Source organism: Anabrus simplex, chromosome 4 (assembly GCF_040414725.1).
Source record: "Anabrus simplex isolate iqAnaSimp1 chromosome 4, ASM4041472v1, whole genome shotgun sequence".
NCBI classification, from domain to species: domain Eukaryota; kingdom Metazoa; phylum Arthropoda; class Insecta; order Orthoptera; family Tettigoniidae; genus Anabrus; species Anabrus simplex.
Window position 1 is genome coordinate 270,825,272 of NC_090268.1, and position 19,868 is coordinate 270,845,139.

The 19,868-nt window shown below is 39.3% G+C and overlaps 1 protein-coding gene across 5 annotated transcripts in view; it reads right to left on the reverse strand.

Moving 5' to 3' along the window:
• fmt (phosphatase 6 regulatory subunit 1-like protein fmt) overlaps positions 1-19,868 on the reverse strand; it is a 516,745-nt gene that overhangs the window by 310,605 nt on the left and 186,272 nt on the right. For all 5 annotated transcript variants that reach the window (XM_067145523.2, XM_067145524.2, XM_067145526.2 and 2 more), the window contains exons 10-12: positions 6,688-6,819; positions 5,945-6,009; positions 5,644-5,839 (exon numbers count right to left, since the gene is read on the reverse strand). In XM_067145523.2, coding sequence (XP_067001624.1) covers positions 5,644-5,839; positions 5,945-6,009; positions 6,688-6,819 — 393 coding nt within the window. The remainder of the gene's footprint in view (positions 1-5,643; positions 5,840-5,944; positions 6,010-6,687; positions 6,820-19,868) is intronic.

Sequence of the window (19,868 nt, forward strand, 5' to 3'; positions counted from 1 at the left end):
GTATGGGACTAGGTCCTGAATTACAACTCTGGATGTGATCCAGTGAGGTGATAATGAGGCCGCTCTTCTGGAGTACAGACGCCTTGTGCAGCCGCCCCTAACCTGGAGAACAGACGCTGCATAATGGATTCCAGTGGCATTTCCTCCACTGTGGGGACCATCATCCCACTCAAACGGGCTCATTCGCCCGAAGCCGTTGGCCCCCTTAGGGAGTCAGATTATTTCCCGCCACCCAACACTCAGGCTGTTAGGTTATACTATTTATTAGTTTAATGAATCTTAGTATTATAACTTAGTTGACATTTGACAATTAAACTCGACTCTAGCCTGCCCTATGACTCTAAATCATGCTCATGACCACTCAAAAGTACCTGTTTTATATTGGGAAGAATGGCTCAGTTTTCTCTCAGTTCGTACGTCACATCGTTGCACAAGACTTCAATCATATGTGGACAGTAAGTGAGCCGACTGACGCAAAAACTTAACCAACAACATGTTGAATCGGAAAACCAGCGGGCTACTGTACATCTCGGGTAGCTTATACAAAATATGACGATTTAAGAAAATCCTCAGCTGATAGAAAAATACATATTTTCAAAAATGACTGAGCGAGTTGGACGTGCAGTTAGTATCGCATAGCTATGCGCTTGCATTCGGAGGATGATGGGTTCGAATCCCACTGTCGGCAGCCATTAAGATGGTTTTCCATAGTTTCCCCATTTTCACACCAGGAAATCCTGGGACTGTACCTTAATTACGGCCATGGCTGCTACCTTCCTAATCCCAGACCTTTCCCATCCTGTGTCGCCAAAAACCTTCGACATATTAGTGACTAGCATTTTTTTCTAAGAAAGGAGTTCATAGTATGAAGACCAGATGGCAGCTGCGACAACTGAATGCTGCTGCTGCTGCTGCTGCTGTCTTACCAGTACATACTACACAGATGCAGTAGGAGTGGTGACTAACGTGCCGTGAATCAAATCACTGTATCGATTCAGTAACGTGAACGGAATCAAATGAATCGATTCAGTAAAATGAATCGAATGCCCCATCACTAGACACTGGATCTTGAAGTACAAATCTCTTTTTCTTCCCTGAGTATCTAGTTTTAAACAAATTTGTGTACATGCATTTCATGGTTAATTAATCCCAGAACCAATCATTTTACACTGAACGATCACTTTATTAGGAACACCTGGAGCATGACAGTTCATGACCAATAACGCAATACGATGTGATGACAAAGCCACAAGCGGTTCACCGATAATATGCAGACTTCTCCTCTGCACGTCAGATTATAATATTCAGCAGTGGTGCGTGACATAAGCCACTTGGATAATAGGAGACTTGAGGTGTAATGCCAATATTTTGACAGTAACCGCTGTTATTGGCTGTGTTCCTGTACCATGGTATTCACCAAGAGTGGGGTAATAACAGGCAGACAATGAGCAGCAGATCAAACTCCAGCCAGCCATGCACGATTGATTAGTGAGGTGAACATCAGGTATCGTAACTGTTATCACAGTGCAACATTTGACTCATCAGCAGAATAGTAGACTGGGCAAGTACGTCCAGTTTCCACAATGATCATACAACGTTCCTTGTGTTGACTTGGATTCGGGAGCCGTACAAAAAATAAGGGTGCCCCAGTTGACCACGTCATCACAAACAACGCCTTGCATGGGGGGGGGGAAACACACCTATACTGTAAGCGCCCAACAGGCCGGTGTTGGTGATGTTATGGTCTAGGGAGCATTCTTCTCGCATAGCCTAAGGCCCCTGGACACCATGTCGCCCGGCTGAGTGGCTCGGATGGTTGAGGCGCTGGCCTTCTCACTCCACCTTGGCAGGTTCGATCCTGGCTCAGTCCGGTGGTATTTGAAGGTGCTCAAATACATCGGCCTTGTGTCAGTAGATTTACTGGCACGTAAAAGAACTCCTGCAGGACTAAATACTGGCACCTCAATATCTCCAAAAGCCATAAAAGTAGTTAGTGGGCCGTAAAAACAAATAACATTACTGAGACCATGCCATATCCTTTAGAATGGTGAAGATTACAGCAACCTGTTAGCCGACAATGTGCACCCGTATCTCCAGGCAGTCTTCTCTGACAATAATGCCATGTTCCAACAGGACAATACATAGTTCACAGAGCTCAGACCATTAGTAAGTGGTTGGACAAACATGACAATGAATTCTCCACTCTCCCATTGCCCCTAAATTCTTCAGACAGTATCCTCATCAAACATGTTTGAGGTATGCTGGAATAAGCTGTGAAAGCTGCTCCTATGACTCCACAAAATATGGGTCAACTACATGAGATGCTGCAGCAGACATGGCTTGGATTGGACATGGGTGACTTGCATCACCTTGAAGAATCTGACCCTAACGCTCACAAGCCGTGATCGCCAGCAAAGAGGAACCAACCCGTTAGTAAGTAGATGTTTCTAATAAAATAATTATTCAGTGTACAGCACCTAAAAGGCCTATTTTAACATTACTGCCAATATTTTCTTATTTTAAGTAAAAAACCTATAAATTGTGAATAATGTACTATATAATACAAAACTAACATTTAAAAAAAAATTACTGTAATGTTCTTCGAAAGGTTGGAAATGCTTGCAGAAGTCAACAACAATGGCAAGACGTTCAGAAGGTTGAGCTGGAACAAGATAGCCAAACTGGCAACACTGGATTTTGTAAGGTGCAATGTGCATCTTGTCTCAGATATCACTGCTTGTAGCCCATGGCCTGGTTGCAAACCAGTTGAGGGTGAGTAGCTCTACCTCTTTCTTCATATATCTTTTCTTTACAAAGAGAAACTAAGTCATGTAACCTGCTGAACAGAATAGGTTCAATATTCACATCAGTGCAGTAGTGACTGGTTAGTGGTGACAATCCCAAAAGTAGCGAGTTCTTGATGATGATGATGATGATGATGATTGTTGTTTAAAGGGGCCTAACATCTAGGTCATTGGCCCCTAATGATACGAAATGAGATGAAATGTACTATATTGACAATTTAAAAATCCAAAATCATCCACTGACCAGAATTCAAAACATGATGACGAATGAATGGATGAATATGAATTTAAAACAAACAGTGGATCCGACACGCAATTCCCCCCACCACCACCTTCCAAGAAACTATCTTAAAACAATAGTATTACTGACCAAGGGACTGCTTCTAAAGCACAATCCTGAATCGATGATGCTTGTTAACTAAAGGGGGTCCAAAATCCAGGTCAACGGCCCCTCATAATGGTACTTACGCTAGGAAAGTAGAACCATGGTATTTGTCATGTAGTACTATAGGTCTCTTTTCTGCTCTGATGGCAGGCAGCCTACATGCTGTCAGGGAAAGGCGGGTGTGGACAGTATCTCACTGCCCAATCAGACAAAAGGTAGCTTAGCAGCAACGCTGAGAACTACTCAGTCACCCGGGGAGTTTGCCATGCTCACTTCGCTCTACGAACTGCTGTGTTGCCAAGTAGTCTTACAGTGTGCATGTGGGTATTACAAAGAGCTTGTTTGACGAGTTTGTTTTAGGATTATTCTTGTTTTATGGGTAATTCTTGCCACGTCCTTTATTGCATTTTTTTATTAGCATGTTTGTGGCACGTGATGTGACATTGGTTTGTTTCTATTTGCGTTGTTCTATGCTGTTGTTGTTGTTGTATGTAATAACTGCACTATATATCTTACAATGGCGATGAGGAAGGAGCGAAAGTAGAAAAATGATCAACAAAGTTCATGAATATTTTCAAAAGGAAGCAGAAAATAATGGCCCTTTAGTGAGTGTGTATAAAGTGCAGCAGAGAGGGTCGGAAACTTCTCAAGTTAGTACGTGAACCGTTCAGCATTTAGTAAAGGAAGGTAAAGACAGTACCCAGTCATCTGGTTCCATCTCGTTTCAATCACCATGCAAACGAATCAAAAGGAACTGTATAATAAAGGCAAACGAAGGATTCCATAAGATGTAATAAGAAGAACTCTCCTCAGTTATTATGTAAAGGAGGGTGAATACCCAACACTGAACAAATTACGTGGTGATTTATAAAGAGATATAAACTTTAAATGGGGAGTCACTTCATTGTGGAGGATACTGAAGTCTATGGGATTCAAGTATTAAAAAAAGCAATGACAGGAGAAGCCAATAAAGTAACAGCCAGAGTAAAGTTTTTTGGGAAAAATGCATCTTCTGAGGAATAAGGACCCTGCGTCCCACATATTTTATTTAGACGAGACTTACATTCATCCGAATTATGCTCCCACAAAAATCTGGCAATATAAAGAAGGTACAGGAGGTTTAAAAGTTCCTGTGGTAAAAGGTGGATGAATTATTGTTTGTCATATAGGTTCCAGTCACACTGGTTTTCTACAGGAACGTAAATTGGTTTTCAGGCAAAAGGTGAAATCTACCAGTGATGACTACCACACTGATATGAACGCTATGGTTTTTAAAGAGTAGTTTTTGAAGTTTTGAGACGCTCTTGATGAAAGAAACATCGAAGATGCAGTGATTGTAATGAACAATGCCAGCTACCATTAGGTACAGCTAGAACGAATCTCTACAACGAACACACGAAAAGCTGATATTGTATCACTGTTATCTGCTAGGAATATTCCTCATGGCAGCAATCACACCAGAGTCGAACTGTTGTCTCTTGTGAAACTAGTGAAGCCAAAGGCAAAAATGTTGGAAATTGATTCACTTACAAAAGGGGTCATACCGTTGTTCGCCTGCCACCCTATCACTGTTAATATAACCCTATAGAGCTGGTTTGGAAAAACGTTAAAACTGCTGGAGGGAAAAGGAACAAAACATTCAAAGTAGCTGACATTCAATCTTTAATGGAAGAGGAGCTGGATAAAGTAACCGAACAGGAGTAGAAGGCTTGTGAGTCACATACTGAAAAATTTCAAGAGGACAATTATAAAAGGGACATGTATTGGACACAGTCATGGATATCATCATAAATCTGCGAGACGACAGCCACAGTTAGGAGTCGAGTGACAAGGATATTTCCAATGATAGCTCTGGTGACGATGACGAGTGCCAGAGTGCTGTAACACAGATACATCAGCTGGAATAAGGTAAGGTAAAATAAGAAAATGTGTTGTGTGTGTAACTCTGTACTTTTGAACAAATTGTTTTTTGGTCCGTTGTCATGAAAAGGTGGAAACCTCAAGTCTTTTAATTTTGAAGTATCTTCCTGTCAATATGAACCAACAATGAAGTTTTTAACATGTAATCCATATTTCAATGCATGTGATTTATACATTATATATGGTATTACAGTTTGAAATCAAATATTTGCCACACAATATAAAAAATTAATTTTTTTTAATATTAATGTGGTGTATGTGCAAAAATGAGGGTTTTCTTTTTATAAACTTCCCACATTTTATAGAAGAAAAGTCTGTAAGAGAAGACAAGGTTGCTCCATCAATAAATTAATACAGTATTATTCTAATTACATAAGTTTACCTACTTACGAGATGTTATCTTGAGAGTATACTGAGACTGATGGGACTATCTCATATGGAAGGCCGTTTTCAAATGAATGAATGAATGAATGAATGAATGAATGAATGAATAAATAAATAAATAAATAAATAAACACATTTTTTCCTACTTACCAAATTGATCTGATGAGTTTTGTTGATTTCTGCTAATGTATTTGCAACAAATGCTTCCCATGCTGCCACAGTATCTGCTGAGACATGTTCCTTTATAAACGTTGCAAGTGGCCCCTTTTCCGAATGTTGAACAATGTGATTCGCTATCATAATAAGGTGTCCCATGTACCCTCGCCTTGGTCCACCTGATTTTGATCTGTGAATATTATTAGGAAAATCAAATTAGTAATGGTAAGGAAGTAGACTTAATTCAACAAGAGGAGGAACCTAAAATAAACGTAATGGGTACTGGTGTACTTACTGTTGATTTTCATTATCATCCCAGGCATCTAAAATTCTTTGAAGTAATTTGCACTTTATGAATATCTGTAACAAAATATAACATGATACATCCGTAGCTTAGTTAGAAATGATATTCATAACAGTATTTAATTTAAAGCTCTTGCAGTATAACATCAATCCTAATGCATATAGATGCTAGCTATATGCACTAACCCCCTATCAGCAAGAAAACACCAAGCAGGATAGGCTAATATTTAAATTAAGATCTAGATATTTTTTTAGAAACATCAAAGTAAATAATAATAATAATAATAATAATAATAATAATAATAATAATAATAATAATAATGTATAGCTACATTAATTTGCTTGCTTCGTCGCTGTAAGACCTATCTGTGTCGGTGCGACGTAAAGCCCGTAGCACAAAAAAAAAAAAAAAAAATTGCTTGCTTCTTGTTTAAAGGGGCCTAACATCGAAGGTCATCGGCCCACCACATTAATTTTACCTTGCATTACTTGTCTCTCAATGATGACTTACCTATACTGTTTATCTAGTAGTGAAGTATAGCAAGGGGTTAGGAACTTCAGATAGAAAAAAAAAACTAAGGATGCTTCCAATGCAACAGTGCTGATTGAGTAAATAAGATATGCAGTTGATATGATGACCAAATATTTAAACTTGAATATTCCTAATATGAAAAATGATTTTTGAAGACAAAAATAACAATGTAACTACCATATGTAAATAAAAAAATTACTCACGTGTTTTAGAAGTATATTTTCTCTAGTTTCATCTCTCACAGAAGGATTCAATTCTGAATTCAGAGCAAAGGCTATGCACTGTTCAACTTGTGAATGAAGAAAATTGTTCCATGTGTATTTAAAAAACAAATCCTGAAATTATAAATTTTTGTAGTTACTAACTATTCCATAAATCTTAAAGTATTATTTAATTAGTCACGAATGCATGCTCTAAATTATTGTAAGTATATTTCCCACAGTGCAATTCAAATTATTTTCCCCATGTCAACTCCCAAATCTCTTTTCTTCAATGGCTGTGTCCTTCAATTTCCTTAGTAACTTTTCATCCATACACATTCCAAAAGGACTTTATCCAATATTACAGTACTTTAACCACCATGCCCCACCTCATACTCAAGCTGGTAATAATAAATGCAATTTGTATAGTTATTTTTAACCTCAAAATATGATATTCCAAATCCTCTCAAAGGGTATCAGTTTTCAAATGATTTTTATTTTAGTCACTCCCACGGCAATACTCAAAATGCCAATGAAGCCAAGTAGAGTGAAGTACTTTCACTAATTAACTACAAAATTCCTCAATATCCAGATTGATTCTCCAAAGTGTGTATAATTTCTTATGGGTACGATGCGCATTGGTATCACCCAAATATCACTATAAAATTTATCACAAATGGAACATAATAATTGCTTTTACACATATCAAGTGAAAAATCTGCGGAAAATTACGAAATACCGTCAGTATTTGAGAAATATAAAAACATACTTAAGGCTTGTAGACAGGACTGGTTTATGTCGTACTCCGCTGCTGGTGCCGTCTTTTGTTACTTTCTTCAGGTCCAGGGCTAGCACCGTGGAATGGGAGTGCTACGTCTGTAGATCCTCATTATCTTTGTCCATATGACTACAGCGGCCACTTCAAACAGCAAAATGGAGGTCAACAGAAAAATAGCATGATCCCTGGACCAATAAATCACTAGTCCACTGAATTTTTCTTACGTACATTGGCCATACCATTTTGTCGCCTATTAAATATTGCATATCGCGATACAATTCATGAAATGATGTCATTGACAAGTGAAGCAATGAAACGAAAGTAAAGAACTTCAGTGATCACAGATATCACATACGAAATTGTTGAAAGTGTAAGACAAAAGGCATACTGTGAGCGCAACACCAAATATACTTGTACAGTGGTAAAGTACGTATACATAATATTCTCGAAAAATCAATTATTTCTTAATTTGCCGCAGATTTTTCACTTGATATGTGTAAAAGCAATTATGTTCCATTTGTGACAAATTTTATAGTGATATTTGGGTGATACCAATGCGCACTATACCCATTTCTTATTATGTCAGTTTCTCTTGTATGTATGTTGGATATTCAGCCCGAAGGCTTGTTTGATCCTCCACAGCTCCACCAAAAGCTATTATAGCCCAGGTGTCACTGAAGAGGCATACTAGGGAAATGAGGAGCGAGGTAGTTTCCCATTGCTTTCCTCACCGAGCCAGAAGTTGCTATTGCGCATCAGTCTGCCAAACCCACTGAAATGCAAGCACCAACGGACCCTATGAGCGATATTTTCACACCATTCATAACAGGGACTGGCTGCATAGGGAATGGTATTACTAGCATTGCTCATACCTCGGTCAAAGCCAAGGATGAGACAGACAGGTCAATGAAAGTAACAAATTGCAGATTCTCTTATATAAAATAAACTCCATTCAACTCAGTTGTCATTTATGTTTAAAAAAGAAACCTTGACACATACAGTATTGTCTTCAGGGACACTTGGAGGAAAAAAAACTTTATAACTATAGTCTTCTCCCCTTATTTCCATCCACAAAGTTGAGTCCCTCCAACCTTCATAACAACATTTAAATACATAGCCGAGTGGAAAGAAGGACAGTGGGTGTGGAGCTTTATGGTTAACACCTATACCATAGTGGTTACAAACTACTGTACTACAAGCTCCACGACTTTTGCTTTTAAGACTACTGCAGTGTAAAAAATTAAATGTAACTTCCTAATTCAATACAAAACATAATTCCACTTTTATTGCTCCATCTAATGATAAAATTATGTTTTGTATTGAATTAGGAGGATACATTTAATTTTTTCCTTTGTGAAGTGAAAACAGTCAATATGGAATGATTCTAATATCTTGTAATATTACAGTGTAGTTCACAAATATCTGAGCACCAAAAGGGGTCATGATACTGTCACTTCCCACGGTGGATTTAATGTGTGGTAATGACAAAATAATTAAAATTGTGTTCTCATAAAGTCAGTTACAGTGACTCAGCCTGTCAGGTAGTGCATCACCAAATGAATAACATGGATGATAATTACAAGAATACATCATGGATATGTTGCAGAAAGCATGTATCGATAATCTGCATTGAGCTCAAGAACTCAATGCACACAAGGTAATGCTGACGTCCACTGGACAGTGTGTTCTGCTGGCTGGATTGTGGGAAGTAAGTAGAATAATAATTATGATCTTACTCTGAAGTAAATTTTACATTTTTGTCAATAATTTCATTTTGTTTCATCTTTTTGCAATTAGGAGCAAATGACCTAGATGTTAGGCCCCTTTAAACAATCATCATCATCATCATCATCATCATCATCATCATCACTATGTCATGGAGAAATGGTTGGCAGATTAGACGGCAAAAGACCTACAGGCAGACCTCGAAGGGGATGGATCAAACAAGTCGAACAAGATCTAGAACATAGAAGAGTGGATTGGAACCAAGTACAAGAAGAAGAAGAATGGTACCTGAATCGACTAAAGTGGCGAGTGTTTATACACCGTACCTGGTAAACTGGAGACTGACGATGATGATGATGATGATGTAGCATGTATTGAAGTGTTTGGAAGTTCCTTGACCACTATCGATTATTTCACGTACCTAAGTATTTTATTTTCGGTAGATATCTTTTCAGATACATGTGTGGTTTGTTTACATTGTGATCATGGCGGCGCCCAGGCCTGAACGCAATAAAGTCTATCAAATCTGATGAATTTTATGAGTGAGTGAATAAAGTTCTAAATGAAAGTAACTGTGATACAAATGATGAATTCGATACAGGTAATTTTGATGACAATTTGAGTGAAAGCAGTGATGATAGCGAGGAGTGTGTGAACGAAAGCAATGTATGCGCGAGTGATTGGGCCTGGATTCAAGAGCTGAATAATCCAGTAAAATTCCATTTCAGCAGTCAATGCAGAGTCAATCCATTGATTTCTCGATAACTGCTTGAATCTGGAACAGAGTTAGATGTATTTGGTCAATTTTTGGGCAATGATTTTTGGATGTAGATCGTAAACGAAATGAACAAATATGCACACAATGCATTTCTGGCTGGTGGGGATTGTGCCAATACATAGAAAGAAGTATCCCCACATGAAATGAAGGCTTATTTTGCCCTCATCACAATAATGTCACAGAATACAAAACCTAACCTAGATGATTACTGGAACACAAAGAAACCTTTATGTTCCAGTGCAAGAAGTCTTCATTTGGAAGACAGTTTCAAAACATACCACAAAAATTAAAACTTTGGATTCACCTGAAATGCATTCAAGTGTCAGTTTGGCCATACTAAACCTATTTTTAAGTTAAGAAATAAATAAAAACCAAAAAACCAGCAAATATTCCAGTGTTTTGATCCTTCAAGACATTGATCCCTTGCATTATAACTAAACTATGGAATATTCAGTCTCAGGGGTCAAACAAGTTCGGATCAATCCGTTATGAGTCAAAAGTACATACAGTATATCTGTTTCATCTCAAATTGGGTGGTTGTAATTTGAAGTTGCAATTGACTATTACTTTTACAAAAGTGAATATTTTTAAATGGAAGAAGATACACTTGAATATTTTAATCCATCAAATTTTTCATGTGGACTGTTGTTGCATCAGTGAACCGAACGTTTTTATGACTAGACAGACATATTAATCCATTCAATGAAATTTGGTTTGGTTTGGTTAATCTACAATATATGTAAAGGGTCAAGTACTTGATGCCCAAAAGGGAAGTTAGGATTTCCTTCATTTAACCCTGTAATATTTTAATTGGAAGTGTTTGTCTTAGATGTCCAACATTTGGATGAAACATGTACTAACTTTTTAACTGATTAAATGAAGTACTGAATAGGCAGATCTATAACATTTTAATGTATGTATATGACTGTAATATATTTGGTGTTGCAAAGAAGCAAACGTAATGTCGTGGCACTTAGTGAAAGCTACCACGAAACAAGTTACACCTAAGAATTTGTGTGAACATTTCAAATACCCAACCGTGAGAAATGTAACATTAGTAAAGGAACATCACGAGTGCAAGAACACAACCTGTAATTAATATTCACAATATCACAAGTGTTATGAAGGGACTAATTTCACACGGACTTGAGCGCGAAAAAATGTAATAATATTCATTTTCAGTACTGTATCAATAGTATTTAAATAATATATTATTCAGGTCCACCTTTTCAATACAAATTGTGGACCAGAATAATATATTATTTAAATACTATTGTAATCACAGTTCAATATGGACCTATCATACAGAAATTTCTTTTAATTAAGTAGTCTCAGTCGTGGAAAGCGCAAGGACTTATTCACAAACAATCAACAGTCTTAAGATAGTTGCTGCACCTCAGTAACAAAAAAATTCATTATAGGTTAACATGTTAACACCATTGTTCAAGATAGGATCACGGTAAAATGCTAGTTAGTTAATGTTAGCAGGGCTGAGCAAACAAAGAGCAATCAAAGAGTGATGACAGTAGTAGTTCAGTTTACTTAAACATTGTGAGATCATAAATTTGTTCACGACTTCTCTCCAGCCAGTCAAGAAGGAAGATGGGTACCCTGGACAGCAACCGACAAATATTAGGACCGTGGACTCGACCAGGATGGCATCAAAAGGACTGGTGGAATCAGCCTCAACTGACAGTGCCGTGATGTGTCACTAAAACACAGGGCCGCTCGGGCCTTAGTTCAAGTCTCCTGACATAGTAGGATGAAATCAATTTCATGTACATAAATGAAGTACATGATTTTTCACCTGGGTAATTAAATTAATATTCATGACTTAGCTGTAAGAGAATTATACCCTATCTCAAATAACCTGAGAGATAAACACAAAAGACATGTAATAAATGCGGTGGTACTGTCTATCTTTAGGCAAGGCGTTACAAATACTTTACATGTGTTCATCATCATAAGTCGTTTAACTCATTGCTGAGCGTCGTGACCCCACTTGACTTCACACAATATTCTGGATTAAGCGGCACTAACTTTGACGATGTTCAGCTTCTCTTAAAGCCTGCTGAAGATGGTACACAGAACTTGATCAATCCACCTTCTCAATGTCATTCCTCGTGCTCTTCTGCCGAAAACTTTGCTTTCCATGATACATTTCTCCAGATTTTCACTATTAAGTCTTACAATATGTCTGAAGAATTGGACAATTCTCTTAATGACGCGAGAGGAGAGACGTTCGGAGATATTCAGTTCTTGAATAATAGATGCATTAGTTCTTCTTTCCGTCCAAGGTACACGGAGCATCCTTCTCCAACACCACATCTGAAAGGCGTTGATACGGTACTTATCTCTTGCCTTGAGGGTCCAGGTCTCGGAACCATAAAGGAAGACAGAGAACACCAGAGAATCAACTAGTCTAATCTTTGTACTGTTTGTGATTGCTCTGCTCTGCCATATTTTTGTGAGTTTGCTCATGGCAACGCGCCCTAAGGTGATACGTCTCCTAATCCCTTTGTCAGAGCTTCCAGTATCACAGATGGTCGACCCAAGGTATATAACGTCATTTACCATTTCCAGTTCCCTTAATCGACCTGTCAGCTGGATCTGTGCCGCTCTGTCAATTATCATTAGTTTGGACTTGCTCAGGTTGATCTCTAGCCCATATTCTAAACTTGCATCTTTTACCCTTGCTAGTAATTCTGCAAGTTCATCTTCACTGCTGGCAAGGAGAGTGGTGTCATCAGCAAAGCACAGGTTACAGATTTTTCGTCCACCAATTGACATGCCTCCAATCCAGTCATCGAGGGCTTACTTCATAACATATTCAGCATAGATGTTATATAGAATAGGTGATAATACGCAGTCCTGTTGGACACCCTGCGAAATACTGAAAAATTCTGAAATGTCGCCATCTACCTTTATAGTTGCCATACAGACTTTTCAGTAATGATATTAGATGTTGTGGAATGCCAAATTCACCAAGAACCTGCTATAGATTATTTCAGACAACACAATCAAAAGCTTTCTTGTAGTCAAGGAAGCATATTAGCACAGGAACACAGAACTCACAAGATTTTTCAATGATTTGCCTCATATTAAAAATCTGTTCCCATGTTCCTTTTCTTGCAACAAATCCTGCTTGCTCAATGGATATGTGAGGCATTATGTAAGACTTGAGGCACTGGTTTGTGATGTACAATAAAATCTTTCTTGCATGAGATATCAGAGCAACTGTACGATAGTTGGAACACTTCCTTACTGACCCTTTCTTGTGCAAGGGAATTAAGATAGAGCTTGTCCAATCTTTTGGCCATTCTCTCGTCGTCCATATCCTATTACACAATGAGTGCATCATGTGCAAACCTTCTTCACCCATTTCTTTAAGCATCTCTCCAGAAATACCATCCAGTCCCGGGGATTTGTTTCTTTTCAAATGGTTAATGGCATTCTTGATTTTGCTTTGTAGAATGGGAGGTTCCAATGCAGAAGGCCCTCCTGGTTGCTGGACTGCTACATCATAATTTCTTCCAGAGTACAGCTTTTCACAGTGTTTCTTTTCTATCACCAATTAGCTGTCCATTCTAGTCTTCTATACACCATGTGTGTGGTTTAAATTGACGAGTAATGCTATTGATTTTGTTGAAGAGATTGTTTGATTTTGGTTCTGGTTTTGTTCTATTTCCTTGCAAACGCTGTGGATGAACTGTACGCTGTATCTCTCGACACAGGATCCTGTAGCTATTTTCATCCTGAATGGATTAGGTACCATGTTTCTTCAGACTACTACTCTCTTCAATCAGTTGCAAAGTCTTGTTTGATATCCAAGGATGTTGTGCACTCTGTGTCCTCCTAACTGACTCTGGGAGAAATGAGGAGACAATCTATTTTATTCTGTCCCACGTCTGACAAGGTGATTCTTCTTCCTTTAGCAGCAAATCTGGGAGCTTAGGCCATACAAGTTACCCAAAGCGTGCAAGAGATTACTAGTTAGCAAGTCGAAACTGCCTTGCTCTTATCTTCTTAGCGACTTTTAGTTTTAGCCGTATTTTCATGGACAACAGATTATGGTCACTGCCGCATTCTGCTTCAGGAAAGGTCTTACAATCTAGAACAGATGTCTTCCAACGTTGTCTCACCAAGATGAAATCAATCTGATTCCTGACTCTATCACCAGGCGATATCCAAGTGTACAGACGCCTTGGGTGATGCTGGAAGAGGGTGTTGCAAACTACCATGTCATTGCCATCACAAAACTCCAGTAGCTGTTTTCCTCGCTCACTTCTTTCGCCTAGGCCATAACGACCAATCACAGTTCTGATGTCAGTGTCTCCAGTAGTCTCCCCAATCTTAGCATTGAAGTCACCTTGGATTATTACTATTTCCCTATTTGCAAACAGATTGATGGTATGTTCTAATAGTTCATAGAACTCTCCTATTTCAGCATCTGATGCTGTAGCTGTGGGAGCATATTCCTGGATAATATTAATCCTGCAAGGGGAAGCATTCAGTTTGATGGTAATGATTCTATCACTGATGGTTTCATAGCCTAGGACAGTATTGTTCAGTTTTTCAGGAACAACAATTGCAACACCATTTCGACTCATATCATCGCTTCCCGAAAAGTACACAGTATTCCTTCCATGAGTTACAAAATGCCCATGTCCTTTCCAATGAGTTTCACTAAGGCCAAGGATATCCACATCATGTGAACTCATTTCTCTTTCTATTATTGCAAGTTCCCCGGGTGTAGGGCAACACAGACGTCCCATGTTGCAACCCTTCTAATAACTCTCATAGAGAATTTACTTTGGCGGAATAAAATAGGGGCTTCTCTTAATCCTGTCCCCCACAGAGATCCGACTGGGAGACTTACTCCAGAACATTTGGAATTAAGCAAAGCCATCATGGGGTTGTCGAGGGAAAAGTACAGTGGTGGTTTCCCATTGCCTTCCACTGCCCCCAAATCCATTGGCTCACCGACCCAGTTTCCCGCTGGGGTTGGTTACCCAGCCTTCCACTGGGTTGCTTGGCTTAATAGGGGCACCACGAGTAGGTTGGAAATTGGAGGATTGAGGTGAGAGAGGCTAAGAGAACTCTCTTGTTGAGTTCTTATGTTCGCATCAAACCTCCATTTTGCCATAGTTTCAAAATGATCGTAAAAGTTATGTACAGCATCTAAATCCATTTATCTTCAATTTCACTTTTAAAAACCTGTTTAGTTTCAATTTATAATTGATATGCCATAAGACCTATCTGTGTCGGTGCGACATAAAGCAACAATTGATACTCGTGCATTAAAGTGTGTTTTGAGAGGGGCGATGTGTCAACAGCGGAACAGCCACTGCAGTATAGAGTAACGGTTCATTTAGCTAACATACAACCCATGTGCTTTCTGCTTACTGCTTACTGCTGTGTTCTGAGAGTTATTGGCACGCTAGTAACTTTGCAAATTATTACGAGTTTCTTTCGGCCTAATATTTAGTAATATATCATTAATCAAGTTGGTAGTCAGTCTTTGTCTTGGTGTTTAGAATTCAGATAACCATTTCAATTTACATTTATATAACCTTTATTGAAGTTCCATGAGGAGTGAAGATGGGTGACCCTAGCCATTCTCACGTAAAGCATAAGAAGAGAAAAGCAAAGAGAAGTGGAGAAAAACAGCATGTTCTCAACGGTTTTAAGAAGTTTAGTGAAGCAAATCCTGGTAGTACTCTCAAAAATGTGACTAGATTAGTAGCTGCTACTTCTTAATGTCATCCCACAGCATATTAAGAACTCGCGTGGCATGTATCAAGTAGATGATATCGCATTGCAATCGGGAAGGCAAGTTTTAAGGTTACCTCCGTACCACTGTTCTTTAAATCCAATTGCGAGTGTGTGGAGCCAAGTTAAAGGTCATGTGGCTAGAAACAACAAAACTTTCACCCTTGTGGAAGTAAGAAAACTGCTGCTAGAAGGGATTGAACTAGTGACCCCTCAGCGTTGGGAAATATGTGTAAAACACGTCGAGACAGAAGAAAAATGAATGTGGGTCATAAACCAGTTAGTAGACGCCACTGAACGAATAGTGACTCCGACAGTGATGATGACGATGATGATATGGAAGGAATTGAGTAAATTAGCTTTCTTCTGCAGGCAACATTGGTCAGTGAAAAGAAGTATCAGGGGCATACTTGAAAAACGTTAACCCTTTAACTCCGCGTAGCGAGTACGGTGGCGTGACCCTCTGGACGCGAGTAGCTCCCTGAGCACAATGTATGGGATACTTGTCTCTCGCCGCTCTCCTGTCAGCATATGGCTCGCGACGTGAGGAGAGAACAGGAGGAGGATAAATTTATTTTAATTTATTTTTAATCTGGAAGTCCACCTCCAGCCACCTTCTGAGATAAGTATCTACTAGTCTCCTCACAATGAACAGTTACGACACTCGTCTTAAACAACAGCTGAAAGAATCTTAACATGCTACCATTGTCCACTAAACTTTTCAGTCTGGAATTAGCTGTGTTGACATTATGTTTCTTCGTTTGGTTTATTTTCCGGGTTGAGCCTTGTTATTTTCTGTACATTACGTACAGGTTGCCGACATTTCGAATACATTGCAGTATTCTTGGTCAAGGCGACTGAAATACCCCAACTCAATCCAAGGTAATCAGTCTTTCAGGCAGCCAAACTGTACATAATGTACAGAAAACAACAACATGGTTCAACCCGGAAAACAAACTAAATAATTCTACACACCGTGGAAGCTTCATCTCTAAGAGATGTTTTTCGTATTCAGGTTCTCCTTTTTCCAATTTAGTTTTCTGCTCAGTGATTCAGGCACCTGGTCTTCATCTTCACTATCTTCATCTTCAGTCGAATCATCGAAGTAGGCCGATCTTTTAGACGAATCGGTAACTGAAGCAGGAAATGTGCCTGAAGTAGGTGGTGTGACTGAAGTCGTTCCATCGCCAGAATCAGATGATAAATCACTATCATCGTCATCTTCGTCAAAGTCACTACCCAATATCAGGGCAAGAGCTCCATCCGCAGTATATCTTTCACAATTTAAAAGCGATTAAAAGCTAAATCAAAAAGCAGAAGCACGTCAGCACAGGGTAGCATCCAGGCGCTAAGTGAGTAGCATACCGGACACGTTGCTTTCATCTTCGAACTGGTTACTCCTTTCATCTGGTGACCATAGCCATAACTATAGACTCCCAAGTCAGCCACGGGAGACCTCCAAGGCCGAACTTCCCCAGCACTCTATCGTAGCAAGACGGAAAACAGCCGAAAGAAACGCAACTTCTACGGCAGTCCACCGGGTATGCGGCACAGATCCCTCCTGACTGCTAGAGCAGTCAACCGGAGTGAAGGGGTTAAATAGCGAAAAGTTTTGGTTCATTTTCTTTGAATTTTGCTTTTTTAAACAAAGAATGTCAGCAACTTTACACAATTTTGTATATCCAGGATTTCATTCAAGCACACTTTGTGATTTTTCCTGACCTTGTCAGATACTTCACCCTGAGCTTTCGGTAACTTACTCTCAGTTTCTTTCACAATACTTCGTGTATCACACAAATGCATGCCCACAGTTTCAAGGCGAGTGATGGATTTTGACAACACAGAGAAATTTGAAATTATGTAGGCTAAGTTTCTTGACATGGAAACAACTCTTGTACATTTTTGATTGCAGATGAATCACTTCTGTCAAAGTCGATGAAGATCTTTTCAATATTAGTGTACTTTGTGCAATAGTAGTTTACAGCATCAAGCCAAGTGCCCCAAGGTGTTACAATGGGCTGAGGGGTTAAGGAATGGTGCCTCTTCTTAAAACTTCTGAACACAAAGTGAAGCCTTAACAAAAAAATTCTTGGCGTTAGCAATGAATTTATCCACCTCAGGATAGTTCCCTTAGATCTCTTCAGCCACTCTACGTAGGACATGCACAAGACACGTTACATGCACCATTTTCGAATACAACATTTGAAGACCTCTCGCTGTACGAAGGGCATCCATTATGAAGATGAGCACATTCATTTTACTTTACCTGGCCACAACAAATTCATTGCAGTACTGGTATTGAAAATAACAGCGATGAAGGAGTTGTTCATCTTATCTAACATCTCACACATCAACAGAAATGTTTCTCCATGCTGGTCATGATTAACAGTACCTACAATAACATCTGCCACATATCTACCGTCTACATCAGTGGTTTCATCCATGGACACACATATTTTGTTACTGCCCACACTATTCCTTACTATGTACATTGTATCATCATAACAGGATGTTATAAAGTTCTTTCTTAACAATTGTAAATTGAAACTGAACAGCTTTTTAAAAATGAAGATAAACAATTTAGATGACCTACATAACTTTTAAGCAGAAATAGCATTACTTAACACATGTACAGAATTTTTAATGCCTTACCAAAAGATAGACAGTCCACCGCATTTACCACGTTTTTTTTTTTTTTTTTTTTTTTTTGTGTTATCTATATCTCCCAGGTTATTTGAGACCACTGTTCTTTAAATCCAACTGAAAATGAGTGGAACCAAACTAAGAGCCATCTGACTAGGAACAACAAAACTTTCACCCTTGCAGAAGTAAGTATACTGCCGCTGGAAGGGATTCAACTGGTGACCCCTCAAGGCTGGGAAATGTGTGTAAAACATGGCATCGAAACAGAAGAAAAAAGAATTTGGGATATAGACCAGTTAGTAGACGATGCCCTTAAACGGACAGTGATAAATGTGAACAACTCCGACAGTGATGACAACGACGACATGGAGGGGACTGAGTGGTGATGATGATGATGCTTGTTGTTTAAAGGGGCCTAATATCGAGGTCATTGGCCCCTAATGGTACGAATTGATACGAAATGGAATGACAAATTAAAAGTCCAAAATTCTCCACTGACCAGAATTCAAAACGTGAGGAGGAAGAATGAATGGATGGAGATGAATTTAAAACAATCAGTGGATGCAACCCGCAATGCATTACATTAATAGAAACTGACGTAAAACAATAGGATTACTGACCAAGGGACAGCTGCTATAGCATAACACTGAATCGATGATGCTTGCAGTCTAAAGGGGGTCCAAAATCCAAGTTATCGGCCCCTCATAACGGTAATCGCTAGGAAAGTAGAACCATGGTATTTGTCATGTTGCGATACTAATCAAAAGCAGCAGAGACTCGCAGTATTCCACACATTATGGTACTACTCACAGGTTATGAAATTCGACATATAATACAGACCTATGGTTTTTCTCACATTGCGGCGCCATTTACAGGCAACGCAACCCTATGGTGTTCATCACATGAGAGTACTAACCACAGGGACCTGCACTATCCTGTGGTGTTCCTCATATAGTGGTTACCAAACACAGGCAAGGCAGAACCATGGTAGCTATCATCCCATGGTCCTGCTCATATGGTGGTACTAATCACAGGTACTGCAAAAGCCGACCGCACGGTGCTCCTGTGTGCTACCAATCACAAACCTATTTGGTACCTAATATAGTGGTACTACACGCAAGTAAATGCGACCCATGATGTTCTCCGCGTGGTGCTACTAATCACAAGTAGTTTCATGGTTGCAAGACAATCATCCCTTGGTCGCCCCTTTTAGTTGCCTCTTACGACATGCATGGAATGCCGTGGGTGTAATCTTCGTCCACATCTCCTACCCAAAGGGGGTTGTGTGTTTGGTCCACGAAAGGTATTTTATTTCCCTCAAGTCCGCCGGCAAGCCGGTTAGGACCCCCACTATCCGCCACCTGGGACGCGCCGCGTGGGAGTACCACCTCTCCCCCTGCTACGCCAGCATAGTAGGTTCATGGAGGGGATTGAGTAACCTATCTTTCTTCTGCAGGCAACATTGGTGAGTACATTAGCCTTCAGAAT